Here is a 16,408-nt window from a genome sequence, read left to right on the forward strand (position 1 = left end):
GTCATCTATTGGGCCACAGTCGCCTGACCTGCCGTAATGCAGCACGTTGTGCAAACTGCGGCAAAACAGGCCATTCAGACAGAGATAACGGTGGGTGCTCTGCTGCACCTCGCTGCTTTTTATGCCATGGCCATCATAAGGTTACGTCTAAGAGTTGCCCTGTATATCTTGAGGCCCTCCAGTTGGACATCGATCATAAAACAGCGGGGACACCTCGACATGAGCTGTTCCAGAAGTTGCGCACCCTCAATCAGCCTATCGCTTCTCGCCTCCAGGTTCACCCTGGTCGGGTCTCTTCACAAGTAGGAACTAGCAGACGCTCTTGCCTGTCCCAGTCACATGCCTCATACGCCCAGGTTGCTAATCGATTTTCCCTCCTGGGCAGCCTTGACACTGACGGAAACTCATCCACGGATACAGATATGGACGCTCAGTCTCGGCCGGAGCCTAGCACTCGTCACCTTCCTGCCTCTCCTCAAAGAAGCCAACACCGGCGTCGTCGACACACCCATCGATCAGGAGGTACTGCTCCAACAGACAGTCCTGATGATCCTCTGGTCCCCCAGGCACTTTCCCAAGGGATTGTGACACCGGGGGAACATGAGGCCCAGAGTGAGGCTCCCACCAGTCGCAGATGCCGTCAAGAGAGTTCGCGAGCCGACCACCGCTTCCGTCAGGCAGAGAGAAGCATAGATCAACATCCTCTGGACTGGAAGTCATTGATACCACACATTTTACTTACTTTGTATGAGGGTTTTATGGCTTTTTCTAGTGGTTCCCCCTTTGGAGACGTCTGTGCACTGGTGGTCAAAAAGTTAGCTGTTGTATTTCAGGGATAATGGCGCCCCATCCTGAGAATACTGTAGTGTTTTGGAATGCCCGCTCCCTTTTAAGAAGACGCAATTTTTACGCAATTTTGATTCCACCCCGCGTCCATGGACTCGTCATCATTCTCGACTCCTCGACACTGCTATCACTCGTCTCCGGATTGGGCACACTTGCCTGGCCGCACATCTCCATCGTCTACGGCTGGTAGATTCCCCATACTGCTAGTGGTGTCCGACCTAGGAGGATACAGTGGAGCACCTTCTTCTTCACTGCCCTCGATTTCATAGCGTTCGCGTCAGACTACAGAGTGCTGTTCGTAGGCTGAATATTCCCCGCCTCACAGTTCCCGTTCTCCTTGACGGGGCAGGTGCGAGAGATGAAGACGTTCGTCATGACATCCTTCGCCATACCTTCCGCTTCATCCGTCATGCCTGAAGAGACTTAAAATTTGTAGCCTGAGGAGATTGTAGGGTCTATGGCCTGAAGAGATTATAGGGACCCCATCCCTCCGCTATTTCCCCGTATCGGGCAGCCAGGGCGCATCCGATCCCACGATCGTCGTCGCCCCTAAATCAACACAACAACAACAACACGCCATTGGCGGAGCGCCGATGTAACCCTTTCCACTACCGCCCACAAGATAGGTATGGGGTGCATAATAAATGAATGAACCCTGTTGACGCCCGAACATTTAACTGACAACAACAACAGCCGGACATTTAAACAGTTAACAGTCCGATCCTTCCTCTCCTGGCAGGAGGACATTTGCATTTGAGTAAGTATTACATAAACAACTTGTTGAATTGTCTGTAGAAGTGTAACAACTTTGACAATTTTTAATTATTTACTACATTTTTGTTACATAGTTAATCCTGTTATACATAGCATGTTTTTGAGTCGTTTAACAGTGGAGATAAACGACTTGCCCGAAACGCTATGCATGCTAGTGGCTGTACAAGAATGTAAGAACTCTTGTATAAATAAAAAAAATTGTCGCACGAGATCAGGTTGTATTGTATGTATACATAAATGTCACGTGCTTGGCTGCACCATTATTTATTTACCCGAATTTACCTGAGGGCCACAATCTCTCTTATGATTTCGACGTGGAAAGGAAGCCGGCGGTCTGTCGAAGGTTCCCCCCTTTTCCAGCTGGATTTTGAACCGCAGTAAATAGGTATTTACGGCTTCGGGGGGGGGATGGTTCAATGAGTTTTTTTTTATATATAATTCCGAGTGAAAAAGCATTTGTTTCTGTCCTACTCTGTGGCTTGTTGACCTTGAAGGCGTTATTCCTTTAATGGGGTACATTTCACCTATTAAATAAAACACTTAACTATATGTTTAACAGATATCTCTAAACCAAGGAAAATTCCACCTAGATTGGAATTATGTATGTCTTTAAGCAGAAAAGGTTCAGAAAAAAATTATAGACCAGAGTAATTTCATGTCCCCCCCCCCTCCCTGTATCAAAGAATGGAGACCAAGTATGTCCTGTTCAACAGGACATATTTGCTTTGGAAAAAGTTCAACGTAAAGCAACAATTCAGTAGAATTGTTAGAGCACATACGCAATAGAACTATTGCGATATTATAGCTGGTATTTACCAGAATTTATCTGAGAGCCACCATCTCCTTAGTGGCCTCGACGGGGACATTGGCAGCTTTGGCGGGTAGGTGGTTCCATGCGGTTCATAACCCTGTAGGTGAAGAAGCCTCTCCTGTTTTCTGTCCTACACTGTGGCTTTAGTTAGAAGTTTTTAACCATGTATGCGTTGCATTTGACCTTTTAAAGAAGTGGTCTGGATTAATATCCTCCAATTTGTTCAATACTTCAAAAGTCTCATTGAGATTAGCCCCGTCAAATCTGGTTTGCAATCTTGTTAGTCCTGTGGCCTTTAACTGATCCTGGTATGAGAGTTGGCTTAGTACTAGGAGGATTTTGGTCGTTCTGTGATGAACTTTCTCCAAAGCAAATGCGTCATTTATTAGGCGAGGTCTCCATGCTTAGATGCAATAGTCCAAATGGGGTGCGCCAGAGACTTTAACAGTTGAATAACGTTTTTTTTCCTTGAAAGTTTGTTTACTATTCCTAAAGTTTGATTTTTTTTTACTGCTGACCCACTTGTGCAACTTTCAATAACTGGTGGATCCTAACTTATATCCTTTTCTTCATCATTCTGGTGCATGGTAGTGTTGATGATATGATAGTTGTGGTGTGTATTGTTATGCCCTACGTGCCAGGTCATCTATTTTTTCAATATTAAAAGCATTTGCCAGTCTTCTGACCATTTGCAGAATTCATTAGGATCTCTTTGTGAGGCCTCAATAACCCTTTCGCTACCTACTTTACTATAGATCTTATGGTACAGTAGGAAGTTAATGTAAAAAAAATATTTATAAATAGGATGATCTGGGTTTTAATATTTTAATCCATGTAATTGATGTGCTGAATATAAAAAAAGATTGGTTCCAAGTTAGAACCTTGCGGGACCTCACTCGCCACAATTTTCTAGTCAGCTTCATTTCCATTTAGGACGACCCTTTTCTTTCTTTGTTTTGATTATTGTTTTATTCATTCTAGTGCTTTACCATTTATTCCGTGTGCTTGTAATTTCCATCCCAGTCTTTCATGTGGTACCTTATCTAAAGGTTTAGCAAAGTCCATGTATATTATGTCTACTGAAAGTTCTTTGTCAGAATAGCTGGCTACCTTTGTCTGATTAGCTGATCAAGACATGGAAGTAAGTAATTATCAAAAGAAGGCACCAATCCGGGAAGGCTATGTAGCACCATCTCAAGACATGGAAGCATAGTAGGAAAATTTTACAATGGTCATCATTGAACTTGTTGCAAAAAAAATACGCGCCAAGAAAGAGAATGAAACGAAAGAGAACTGGACGAATGACAAAGCTAATTAAAAAGCTCTAACAACTAAGCACAACCTCTGGAAATGTTCTCCTTCTCTTCCCCCCTCTCCACCACCTCTCTATTAATCACAACTAACCTTTCGCTGGAGTGGTCTGGATCAATATCCTCCAAATTGTTCAGTATTCTACAAGTTTCTAAGACATCAGCCCTGTCTTTCGTGTCTGGTTTGCAGTGTTGTTAGCCCCGTGGCCCCTCAACCGTTCAAGGTATGAGAGTCGACTTGGTTCAGGAATGATTTTTGTTGCTCGATGTCGAATTTTCTCCAAAGCAGATCTGTCATTCTGAAGATGATGTCTCTGTGTTTGGATATAATAATCTAAGTGGAGTTGCACCAGAGATTTGATCAGTTATATACTTACCTTTTCTTCCTTAAGTTAAAGTGTCGTTTGACTATTCCTAGGATTTGGTTTCCTTTTTTTTTTACTGCAGCTTTCACTTGATGTACAACGTTCAGTGACTGGTGGAGTCTGACTCCAAAGTAATTGACTTCGTCATATTGCTGCAAGTAATGTTGTCGATTTGAAAGTTGTGGTCCGCGTTATGTCCCACATGGAAGGACTTGCATTTTTTTGATTGAAAATCACTGCTAATCTTCCGACTCTTCTGGAGTTTATGTAGATCTATTTGTAAGGCCTCAATATCATTGTCATTTCCTAAGAAGAACTCGCATCACGTGAATGTAATTTTTTTTGTGCGCTGTCACTTCCTACTTTATCATAAATTTTAGGGTCATCTGCAAATTTGCTTATGTGGTTTGAGATATGTCAATGATGTGTATGTCATATATGTATGTCATTGATGTATATGACAAGAAGGGTTGGCCCCAAAATGGACCCTTGCGGTACTCCTCTCACCACATTTCTCCAGTCAGATTCATTTTCATTTAGGACCACACTTTGCTTTCTTTATTTTAGCCTTTGTTTTATCCATTCTAGTATTCTACCATTTATTCCGTGTGATTGTACTCTCCTTGCCAATCTTTCATGTGGTACCTTATCAAAGGCTCCAGTGAAGCCCATGAAGTCAGGAAAGGAAATTCCTTTGTTTTGAGCGTTTTGAACACGCTTCCTTTCGTGGTTGCTTTTGGCTGATCTAATTTCCTGGGTGATTTCGTTTAGTTTATTTATTATGCACCCCATACTGATCCCGTGGGCGGCAGTGGAAAGGTTACAGAGGCACATAATGGGTTCAGGGACTGTGCCCCGAAATTCATTTAGCTAAGTAAGTTACCGTTTTGATAAGCTAGTTACAAAATTTAATGTATATTGTTATGTCAACAATTAATGGATTCGAGACCGGCCACAAGTACAGTCTCTTAAGTTGTCCTTATGTGGTGAGTTAGTGTTTTAATTGATAAACCCTGTACACCGCCACCATCCAGTGGGCAACGGTGGAAAAGTTGTGATGGCGAAACGAAAATGTCCATAGAGTTGGCAAGCAGGGGATGGAAGAACGGGGCGAGGCTGCAGAAATCTTGAGCAAGGATCTGGAGATGAGGTGAAGAGGGGAGATGAAAGATCGGTGGCCCATCCACCTGGGATTTGAACTTGATCAGATGGAAGTAGGATTGAGTAGGGCGTCATTTGCAGTTACAATCACCCACATTTACTACCTACAGTTAACAAACTGGAGATATTTGGTTAAAATTTCTGGTAACAGGTAATTTTGAATGAAATATTTATACATTTCTTAAACACTTGCTATAGAGCTGTCTCTAAGTTCATATATCTTTCCGCACCCTATCACATGGTGATGAGGGTGTGCGAATGATTTAGATGACATTTACATTTGGTCAGGTCTTCATCAGAAGGTAATGACAAGAACCTGTTATCTTGCCCTGTTATAAGTGACTTCAGACCAAATAGTATGAAGTACTTTGAGCTCTTTAATTACTTCCATACACTTAGGAATATTGGAAGATATTCCTGTGCTGGACCCAGATTTTACTAGTGGAGTATAATAGGCCTTACATTTCATGTTCTCTTCTGATTTAAAAAAAAAAAAGGTAATGCAAATTCACAGAGATACTTAGATTTGAGTCTAAGCTGAGCAGTAGTAACAACTAAGAGTCTGCTGATTTTATTGGATATCCATAGATGTGTGGCTCTTCCTGCATGATAGTGTGATAAATTGACAATAGATGGAATTACTGGCGTGTATTTCACTTTGCCTCAGATCTACAAGGTTTATTTGATGTTCTTGGTGTATTATTGTTGTCAAGATTGCTTAAAGCCAATCCAAGGACATAATCAACTCCTTTACTGAAGGCAGATTCTTTAACTGACTCATGAGCTCTGTCATGCACATGGAGGATACTTCATATGATGCAATTTTAATTCCTGAACTGGTTTTGAATGCTACTATTTGGAAACAGTACACCAGTAGCTTGAAGACTGAGAGGCGACACCAAAGAACTGAAGCTGAACCACCTCCCGGATGCACAATTAGAGAATTGTCTGAATAACAGTGCTGGACATGCTGCTATGGCTGTATGTCCACTCACAGGATGAGTGGCGCTGCCCAATAAACTCACCCCTCGGAGCAAAATTAAAAAAAAAATTAAGATTAGCCTGTCCACTCCTTCTAAGACGACCACCAGCAGCAGCAGCACGGGCCGGCCGGAGGGGGATCAGGTCGTGCTCCCCTGCCGGGTCGTGGCGACGCCCCGATGCTCCTCTGTCGCGTCACGGAAATAACACTAATTCTCGCCAGACGCTGTGGGAGGAGATGTTTGTGCTTTCTCCGGGTTTCTCATAAGGTTAGTGGCTGATATATGGCGCATTTTGACAATGCTTCCGTGTACGGGGAGTGGGAGGGAAGTGAGGAGGGCGTATGTAGTAAAATATATAATCTAGGTGAGAGAATAGACACGATTTACGACGAATTCCCCGTGGTTGGACAAAGGTTTCAGCTAACCTTAGCTTCCGTAACTTAACTTTTATTTTGTCTTCTCTGGAATTTTAAGCATGTCTCGTTAGATGGGCAGTTTTATCTCGCTCGTAGGTAGCTCTTGGTGTCAGTAGATGTGTATAGTGCATCAGTCAAATACTGTGCAGTGTGCAATAACTTTCTGAGTTGGAGGATTTCAGAATTTGCCATCGGGAATCCTGTAGGCCATCTGTGGTATTTGTAGTGCTGTCTAGCATATTGGTTTTCCCCTGACCTAGATTTGGTTCAATGTTTAATATGGATTGGAATCTATAATTATTGAGTTGGGAGTCCTAAATGCTCTCAGTTTGGGTGTAGACCTACATGACCAGGAGCTATCACTATGAAGAAGGTTTAACTAACCTAATGGCATACAGGTTAGTCTGTACCCAAGATAGATAACATATTTTAAAACTTTGTCTTACCTAACTCAACCCAGCCTAACCTAACTCAACCCAGCCTAACCTAACTCAACCCAGCCTAACCTAACTCAACCCAGCCTAACCTAACTCAACCCAGCCTAACCTAACTCAACCCAGCCTAACCTAACTCAACCCAGCCTTACCTAACTCAACCCAGCCTTACCTAACTCAACCCAGCCTAACCTAACTCAACCCAGCCTAACCTAACTCAACCCAGCCTAACCTAACTCAACCCAGCCTAACCTAACTCAACCCAGCCTAACCTAACTCAACCCAGCCTAACCTAACTCAACCCAGCCTAACCTAACTCAACCCAGCCTAACCTAACTCAACCCAGCCTAACCTAACTCAACCCAGCCAGGGGTAGGTTGAGTTAGCTTAACCAGGCTAACCTGATAGTATACTGTACAGTATATAGTTTCTTAATGGGACAATGTTGAAATGGTTGTATATGATTTGACAATATCCCAGCTGATAGTGACTATGTTGATCACAAGCTTATGAGTGTTGCACTTATTGGATGCTGTTAAAAAAAAGTCTTCCTTTCTTTTATATATTTACATGAGTAAAGTATAAAAATATTGGCAATTTATTCTTCAATAATATTACACCAACTTCATTATTATTCTTTGAATGCGACAATCTCTGCAAAAGGGTAACAATCAAGTGATGGTAGGATTTTTACTCCTTAGCTTAGGTTCTGGTATTATGAAATACAGGTAGGTAGTTACACAATTAGCCACCCCATTTCCAACTTGCTCCTACCTAACCTAATCAGTCACCCAATAACCTAATTGAATCTCATCTAATCATATCTTAACCTAATGTGTCAAGAAAAACATGACCAGCCTCGGTAGATTTGATAGTTTTAATTTTTTTATATATACTGTACTGTATATACAAACATTCTTACACTCTTGTACAGCCACTAGCACACATAGCACTTCGGGCAAGTCCTTAATCCTAATTTACCCCGGAATACGACCCACCGAGTCGTTTAAAAACCAGGTACCCATTTTACTGTTGGGTAAACAGAGGTTATAGTTAAGGATTGGCCTTAATCCTTAAGGCCAAGTAAATCCTCCCCGGCCAGGATACGAACCCAGGCCAAAGCGTTCGCAAAACGCCAGACGAGTGTATTACCATTTCACCAGGGGGACTGTGGTGGTGTGGTGGATAATATACATGTATTGATAAATTATCAATAACAAGGTTGTTGGCTAAATAATGAACTGGAAATGGGATGACTCCTCATGATACCAGAGTAAGTACCTGTACAGTATTTGCACAACTTCTTATGACACTAATACTAATGTGGTAAAATAAGAAATGTGGATATGTCACTTCATTATTAAGATGTTTTAATTTAATGTGAAACATTAGAATATTTCATAAAATTATATCCGTTTGATTAGTTATCATTTAAATGACACTAACTCATGATTAATGTTACTGTGTGATATTTACCTGGAGTTTATCTGGAGTCAGTTTCGAGAGTTGTTCTGCTCCCCAGCTCAGTCTGGGGGCCATGCTTGTCTTAGGATAACTTTATATAAGAGGATTTAAGGGATGGCCTGATAATAGCCATCCCAGCCAGGCTGATCTAGTAACTCCAACAAAAACTTGCCCAGTTATCCCTTAAAAACTTTCACTGTTGTTCCAGCATCATTTCTTATAATTGTTGACAAGGGATTGAAAAGTTGTGGGTCTTTGATGGTTACTGTGTGTTCTCTAGCTTATTGTACCCAATCTTTTATTGGATATATTTTACTCTTCATATCATTTCTCACTCCAGTATGTATTAATTTTATTGTTCAGGTTTGGAATCTGACATTTCAGTATTTTCCATGTGAATATTATGAGATGTCTCTTGTCTATGTTCAAAGGAGTACAGTTTGAGGTCTTTGAATCACAGTACAATATTGACCTCGTAAAATCATGGTAAAAAATAAATTTAAATCGCCAATAAATCCTTTGAATCCTGATAAACTACACCCTGCAAAGGATGGTCAGCTGAAACCAAAGTCCCGTGATGATGAAAACCCATGAACAACCCATCAGGCAGAATGGCAGAGACAAAGGATGACTAGTGACATTAAAAATAAAACTCCCCAGAAAACCACAGTGGCAGCAGGCTCGTAGGGAGGATTGAGGCCAAACTAGTATCAAATGAGACTTGTGGGGGAACACTGACATCAAGTTGGGGTGACCGGATGAGAGGTCCGGTACTGTACTTGGAATTTGTGCTGTACTCCTGTGGTGATGGAAGGCGTAAGCTGGCATAAGAACTGGCTTTAAACTCGCCACACACCCCAAATACCAAGCAAACCCAAATCCGTTCAAAACACTGGGACCTGTAGAGTAGCCAAAGCCCATACATTACCTGGGGCAAGGTCCCTTGAAAGGAGGAAACCATCAGGAAGAGAGCCCTATAAAGGCAGGGGCAATAGCAGAAATGACTAGAGAAGGGAAGTCTAACCACAAGCAGTTGAGGTAAACAAATCTCGAGGCTTACACAAGAGTGAAGCTTAAAAAAACCCAGACATGAAGCAGAAAAATTGGAACTAAAGTTCAAAAGGATTGCCACCATTCAGCTTAAGTGAAGCCAGGAAGCGTTGATAAAGCACTAGGAGCTGTTGACAGAACTGCACCAGGTGCATGACTGAGGTGGACAGCCAGCAGGGGCCTGAGTTGCCAGGGCTGCCATCTGTTAGTGGGTGAGTATATCTGTCAGTTGTGTCTGGATAACAAGTGTTGTCATAACTGTATTAGGGTTACCAATGTTTCATGCAGCTGCATGTTTTGGGGTGCTCTACTTTTCTGGTGTTTTTTTCTTTTGTACTTGATTGATCTAGTATCCCCAGACTACCTTGCCTCTGTTGAGGAGGCCAGATTTTGGTCTTGGTCCTTAAAAGGAGCTCATAAATCATAAGGACCTGGTGGGGTATTATAGGCTTCGAGCTAACCTGGCAGGTAGCTTGAGGAGTCACCTATGGCAGGCCTTCTAGAAAGGGGATACTGTATTAATAGTGTAAAATGTGTAAACAAAATAGAACACAAAACAATGGATACAAATTAAAGGTATCCATTTAAGTTTAGATTCAGAAAAAAATCTGAGTAAATTCTGGTTTGGAAATGGGATTGATGATTTGTGGAACAAGTTATCAAATAACATAATAGATGTTGAGCAGCTGGATTGTTTCAAGTGATGGTTAGACACATTATACAGTACTGGTATATGATTGAGTTTGATTGAACAGGAGCTACCACATGTACAACAATAAGCCTTATGCAGTTTCCTTTATTATATTATTAAGCACTGGATCTTCATGAACTGTTATTTTTTTTAAGATATATACCTATAACTTAATTTTTTTTGCTTTGCACAGGGCAGTTAGAGAGAGCATTGTGTGCCATGACCTAGCCATGACCTCGCAGCAGTATATCAAGTCCTCCCAGAATTGTGCCACTCCAAATGACAACACAATTATCAACTATAACCACAACAACCTTGCACACACCCAGGGTTAGTCTTCAGTGAGAGTGAGAGAGAGAGTGAGTGAATGTAATCACCTAGTTGTGCTTGTAGAGGTTGAGCTTTGGTTCTTTGATCTCGCCTCTCAACTGTCAATCAACCGGTGAACAGATTCCTATTAGGCTCTATCATATCAACATTCGAAACTGTGTATGGAGTCTGCCTCCACATCCTAATGCATTACATTTGTTAACTACCCCTGACAGTTAAAAAAAAAGTTCTTTCTAGTATCACTATGGCTCATCTGGATACTTGGTTTCCACCTGTGGTCCCCTTGTGCATGTGTCCCCTGTGTTAAATAAGTGTGTGTGTAATTACCTAAGTGTAGTTACAGGATGAGAGCTATGCTCGTGGTGTCCCGTCTTCCCAGTACTCTTTGTCATATAACGCTTTGAAACTACTGACAGTTTTGGCCTCCACCACCGCCTCACTTAGTTTGTTTCAACTGTCTATCACTGCAACAGAAAACTTTTTTTATGTACACCCATTTGTATCTTTAGCTTAACTAGGCCTATAGGCTAAAGATATTTTTATATGGCAAAATGTAAAATGATGAATTGAACTTCTATAGGATTTATGTATGGCCAGAGCTTCAGCGGAAGTGAGACAGACGTGAGTACATCAACTGAAAATCTGAGTCCAGAAGAACGCTATGCTTTAGAGCACACTCAACGACAAGAACCTCAGGGCCAAGAGAATGTTGGGAGTACTCTTAACAATATGGCTAGTTCACAGCTCTCTCGGTCATCAGGAGTGGTGACAAGTGGGACTTCCACTGCATCCACTGCAAGATCTAATGAGTAAGTTTTCAATGGATTTTCACTTCTATTTTTGGCACAACCTGGTACAGCAACTCTCATGAAGTAGTATCCTTTCTGGTCAAAAACTAAATACCTGTATTAAATTTAGTGGAACACTTGCATAGCTTGCATTGTTACTATTTAGATCTTCAAGGGCTTGTTGCACCAGTATGTATTGAACGAAACTGTGTCAAACTCAAAATGGAAACGAACCATAGAATTATGTTTAACTATGCTCAATGACTCTTACATGCCTCCCACTTCTTTAAGTGTGCCTATTTATGTAATTTTTATAAAACGTCTTGTACTAGATGACTGAGCTTAAACATTTTTTAACATACTAGTTTCAATAGCAAAACACTTGAAAAAAAACTTGTAAGAAAAACCTGAGCAAACCCCAGTGGCCTTGTTGGAAGTGGAAGTCATATTTAGTGTTATATAACAAATTTATGTACATAGTTTAGTGTATTCTACCATTCAGAATTGACTCATCTTCATTATGGTGTTTGTTCAACCTTATTGCTTTAATTATAATCACATTCACTTTTTTGAGTTTCATGATCATAATGCTCTGAGTTTTCAGTTAAAGTGTGCAGAGAATAAATCACAATTAGCTGGCTAAAATAACCCAACCCACATATATGAAGTCCCCCTTACAAATCCTCTTGCTATCTGTTGACTTGCTCCCCCACTCTTTCGTTTCTTTTCATGCGTGTGAATTAGGTTAATCAGGCAAAGTATTAATTTGATAGGCTTGATAGAGTTCAGCTTTTCCTCAAACAATGAAAACCCTTTTCAACACTGGTGTTATTTCACACTCATATCGTTGATTATCTTAAAAATTGTTCAATTTTTTTTTGGCCTTATTATAAACTTCATTCACACTATCTTAATTGTTGAGTTATCAAGTCTTGAGTTAGAAACAAGAAGCACATTTTAAATCGTTGGAACATGAATGTGTAACCCTGGGGAGGTGTAATATATAGTCGCTCAGGGTAAGCACTGTTTGTTCTCTCCTGATACCCATTATAGGGTGTGGATCTCCACCGACACATTGGTCAAAAGAGTTCCATTGTGTTGACATAAAAACTGGAGATCAGTTGACAGTAAAAGACATAAGCAAATTGATCACTGTGAATAATGGATAATGCTAAAGTTGTCATTGGACCCTCTTTGAACTAAATGCACCTTCATTATTGTCAATGAATATATTAATACAGTGCACCTTGTTTTTAATACACTTATATTGTTATTAATGCAATTATATTTTTATGTAATGTATCAACATTTTTGTTAATGAACCTTTTGTTCTTTTGTCTTAAATAATTTCTGTGTGGTGTTTGTTCTGTGTTTTATTGTCACGATGTCAGTCATCTCACTGCCTGCCTTTTCAAGTGTACTGTAATTACTTTTCCAGCTTTTGTTTTCATTTATTTAATTTCACAATTACTGTACTGTACTTTGTATTTATTTCTTCCAGTTGCAATGCATCCATCAGTAGCAGCACCAATACACTTATAATTCATAACTCGGTTAGTGACGACCTCTGGAATTATAGATGGACTCCTGGGGGATACTCCACTCCAATGGCTGGCAGGAAATCAATGTAAGTGTGAAAAAAAATAATAAATACCATTCGATAGTGTATATATGTACTAAATATTACTTTTGTTTTGTATCTAGGCCAATGTTCTCATTTTAAAATTTCATGTAGAGCACAGTAGATGCCTTTGGAAACATTAGATTTCTAAATAAAAAGTTGAAGGGTTTTTGTGTATGGTGTAGAAAAAATACTAATTGGCAATGTTGTTCTGGTTATTAAATTTTTCTGGGGATGCTTTTCTTGAGATGGTGACCTCTTGTAAGATTTCTTCCAGACATTTATTCTTCCATATGAAGAATACAGTATATAAAAAATACTGTACAATATATAAAAAAAAAATGCAGCATATGCTCAATTAAAAAAGAATTGAATTGAATTGGTTTTAAATATATTATAAAGCATTGCACTCTATAATAATTTGTTTGGAATGGTAATCCAATGACAAATCCGTTATTCCTGCCGCCATAATCATGGAAATCTTACTAGGCATGGATGTTTCTCGTACCCAGCTAAATAAATGGCTAATAGTGTATAGTGCATCCACACCAAAAGAAATAAGACATGGTTACTGGGACTTGTGGCTGCTCTTATGTAATGCACTTAGTTTACAGCAAAGTAAAAAGAAGGAAAAAAAGACTTAATGCAAAACCATAAATATTATTTAGAAACTTTTACCATATTCATGTACAGGTATTGTGCAATGCCTTGCAATGGGAAGGAAACAGTGCCTTTGTCTGTATATGCCTGGTTGAAACTTCAATGGGGGGACAAAAGTTAACTGATTTATTAATTTTCACTTATTTAATGTGCATTTTCTTTTTATTATTTTTATTTTTATTATTATTATTATTATTATTATTATTATTATTATTATTATTATTATTGTCATTTCTTTTTAAGATTTGTAGAAGTAAGATTAAAAGTTGATAAATTAAAAATCTGTTTCTTTCTGTTACTTTGAGGTACTAAATAATAAAATGGTAAGAGTAATTAGTTCTTCTATGCTGACTTGTGACTACCAATAGCTGTGCTAATATTAATTGTAATATAATGTTGTAGAAGTTAGTTATAGTTTGTGTATTCTGTTTTCAGGTCTTCGAGTCTCCTTGATGGCCAAGAGAGGGGACCTCCCTTGTACAATTCTCAGATTCACCCACTCAATATGGAATCTCTCAAACTGAACTCGTCACTCCTCAACTCGTCTACGCTTGATCCTTCGGCCATCAATTCCAATCTACTCGCATCCTCGTTGAATTCTTCCATCTTGGACTCCTCAGCATTGGCCCAAAAAGCATCTGTGCCTTCTTACCTTAGCCAAAACAATATTCCAGGGTCACCCAAGTTCTCTTCCCATGCTGCCATGAAGTATCAAACTGCCACAGATTTACCAGATATCCCTTCCTCATATTTAGACCAATCTGAGGTACTTAAACATCTTCTAAAACATGAGGGCAAAGGAAGTGGATGTAGTGACCAGAGTGCTTCCAGTTCTAATAGTGGAATCAATTTGGCAACTGAAGGTGCTGGAACAATGATGAGGGATCTGTCAAGAGCTCCATTGTTTTATGATTTGGATTGCACTGTTAACTATGACTTAATGACTCTGCCGCCTCCACCAGCATACCCTGTGTGGAGATTGAAAGAGCCTGAAAAACACGAGCAACAAGGAGAATTAGTAAAGCACGGAATGGAAAAGTCACATTTGTCAAAGTCACAACCAGATCTTACCAAGTTGAATAATGCCAAAGAAGCCACTAGTCCAAAGGAACTGCTAAGCCAGAGGTAAGTTTTAGTTATGTGCATTAAATTATACAGTATTCTGACTTATTAAGAAGGATGTGTTTCATAGATAAAAACATGTGCATGTTTTTAAATAATGGTCACTATCAATTTTATTTTATTTTTGAGCAGAGTTGTGTCTGGACAAACTGACATTGCAGATAGCCCTATGCAGGAAATGGCTGATATTTTAGTTCAAGAAAACAGTGCTCTGAAAATGGAAGTGGATATGTACCACAGGAAAGTTGCCAAACTTCAAAGGGTAGGTGTTATTTATTGTACCACTGTTAAAATATTATATTATTATAGATGCTTATTCAGTTGTTCCCCCCCCCCCCCTAGGTTATAAAAAGTGCTTCAGCCTTAGTTGGGGAAGCATGGCCCCCTTTCATTCCCACATTGGCTTTGTTGCTGTCCACTGGTGTAGTAGAGCATGGCATTTTTGTATCTCCACATTGTCTCTTCTTGTACACTGATAAAGCTGAGCATGATCTCCTTTGCACCTTCACTGTGTTTCTGTTCCTGTTCATTGTTGCCAGAAAATGACCTCTGCATCATCACCCATTTCTCTTGTTTTGTACATTAGTGCAAAGAAACATGGCTTCCTAGAAATTCATCTTTGGTTCAGCCTCTATTATGTTCTATCCATAGGACAATTAGTGAATATTAAATGGGTTTATTTTGGATAGAGCCTTATGGTATGTATATCCTAGTCTTTGTTTAGTTTGTTGACCAAACCTTCGTCCCTTCACTTTCTAGTGTGTGGTTTGGTCAACATATTTCAGCCACGTTATTGTGACTCCTCGTATGCATTTGTTTACTTTATTTATGAATTGTCAGAGATTGGCATCACATAATAATCTTAAATACCTGACCAACTGTATTAAACTAATTATTATCTCAATGGTTAATAGGAAAACTTCTCATGATTAGGAAGTAATGTACAGGTAATTGACATTAATATACTCGGCATAATGGGTGGGATAACAATTATTAAGAGTCTAGGAATTTGCTGAGAAATTGATTATTGAATAACAACGTGGGTTTCAAGGTGGAAAAGGATTTATTGATGACATATTTGCACTGAGACAGCTTGTAGAGAAGGCATGCAATAAAGATTTAGGAAAGGCATGTGACAAAGTTAATAGATAAGGAATTTGATGTGTAAATGAAGTTTGGAAAGTATTGTTGAATTTAAAGTTTCTATAGAAAGTAATGCATATGCAAAAGGTAAAGGTGTAATGAGCGATTGTTTTGATATTACTGTAGGTGTACACCAGGGTTGTATGATGTCACCTAGGAAGCTCAGTATACTAAAGAATGGTGTCATGAGGGAGGTCAAAGTAAGAATGTCGCGAGAAAATTGTTAACCTAGAGTACAATCTTTACGGGAATAATGGAATTATGTAAAATATGATTCATGCTGATGAAAGTTCTTTTAGCAGAGAGTGAGTGAGATTTATGTAGACTAGTTGAAATTTGTATTTAAGGTGTAAATTTGGACGAAAAGCAAAGCTATGGTGGGGGAAGAGAGGTAATTCTGTGTGGAAAATAAATGTGAATGGTGCAGTGCTTTAAGTGG

At 39.6% G+C, this 16,408-nt stretch overlaps 1 protein-coding gene across 9 annotated transcripts in view; it reads left to right on the forward strand.

The window, feature by feature from the left end:
• LOC123768722 (angiomotin-like protein 1) overlaps window positions 1-16,408 on the forward strand; it is a 56,330-nt gene that overhangs the window by 11,192 nt on the left and 28,730 nt on the right. For 2 of the 9 annotated variants that reach the window (XM_045759422.2, XM_045759423.2), the window contains exons 1-6: window positions 6,379-6,517; window positions 10,499-10,635; window positions 11,216-11,444; window positions 12,925-13,050; window positions 14,140-14,829; window positions 14,959-15,088. In XM_045759422.2, the coding sequence (XP_045615378.1) occupies window positions 10,536-10,635; window positions 11,216-11,444; window positions 12,925-13,050; window positions 14,140-14,829; window positions 14,959-15,088 (1,275 nt within the window). In that variant the 5' untranslated portion in view covers window positions 6,379-6,517; window positions 10,499-10,535. Of the gene's footprint in view, window positions 1-6,378; window positions 6,518-9,692; window positions 9,827-10,498; window positions 10,665-11,215; window positions 11,445-12,924; window positions 13,051-14,139; window positions 14,830-14,958; window positions 15,089-16,408 lie in introns of those variants that run through there. The other 7 variants (XM_069316321.1, XM_069316326.1, XM_069316324.1 and 4 more) reach the window with 5 other exon arrangements.

This window comes from Procambarus clarkii, chromosome 83 (genome assembly GCF_040958095.1).
Source record: "Procambarus clarkii isolate CNS0578487 chromosome 83, FALCON_Pclarkii_2.0, whole genome shotgun sequence".
NCBI lineage: Eukaryota > Metazoa > Arthropoda > Malacostraca > Decapoda > Cambaridae > Procambarus > Procambarus clarkii.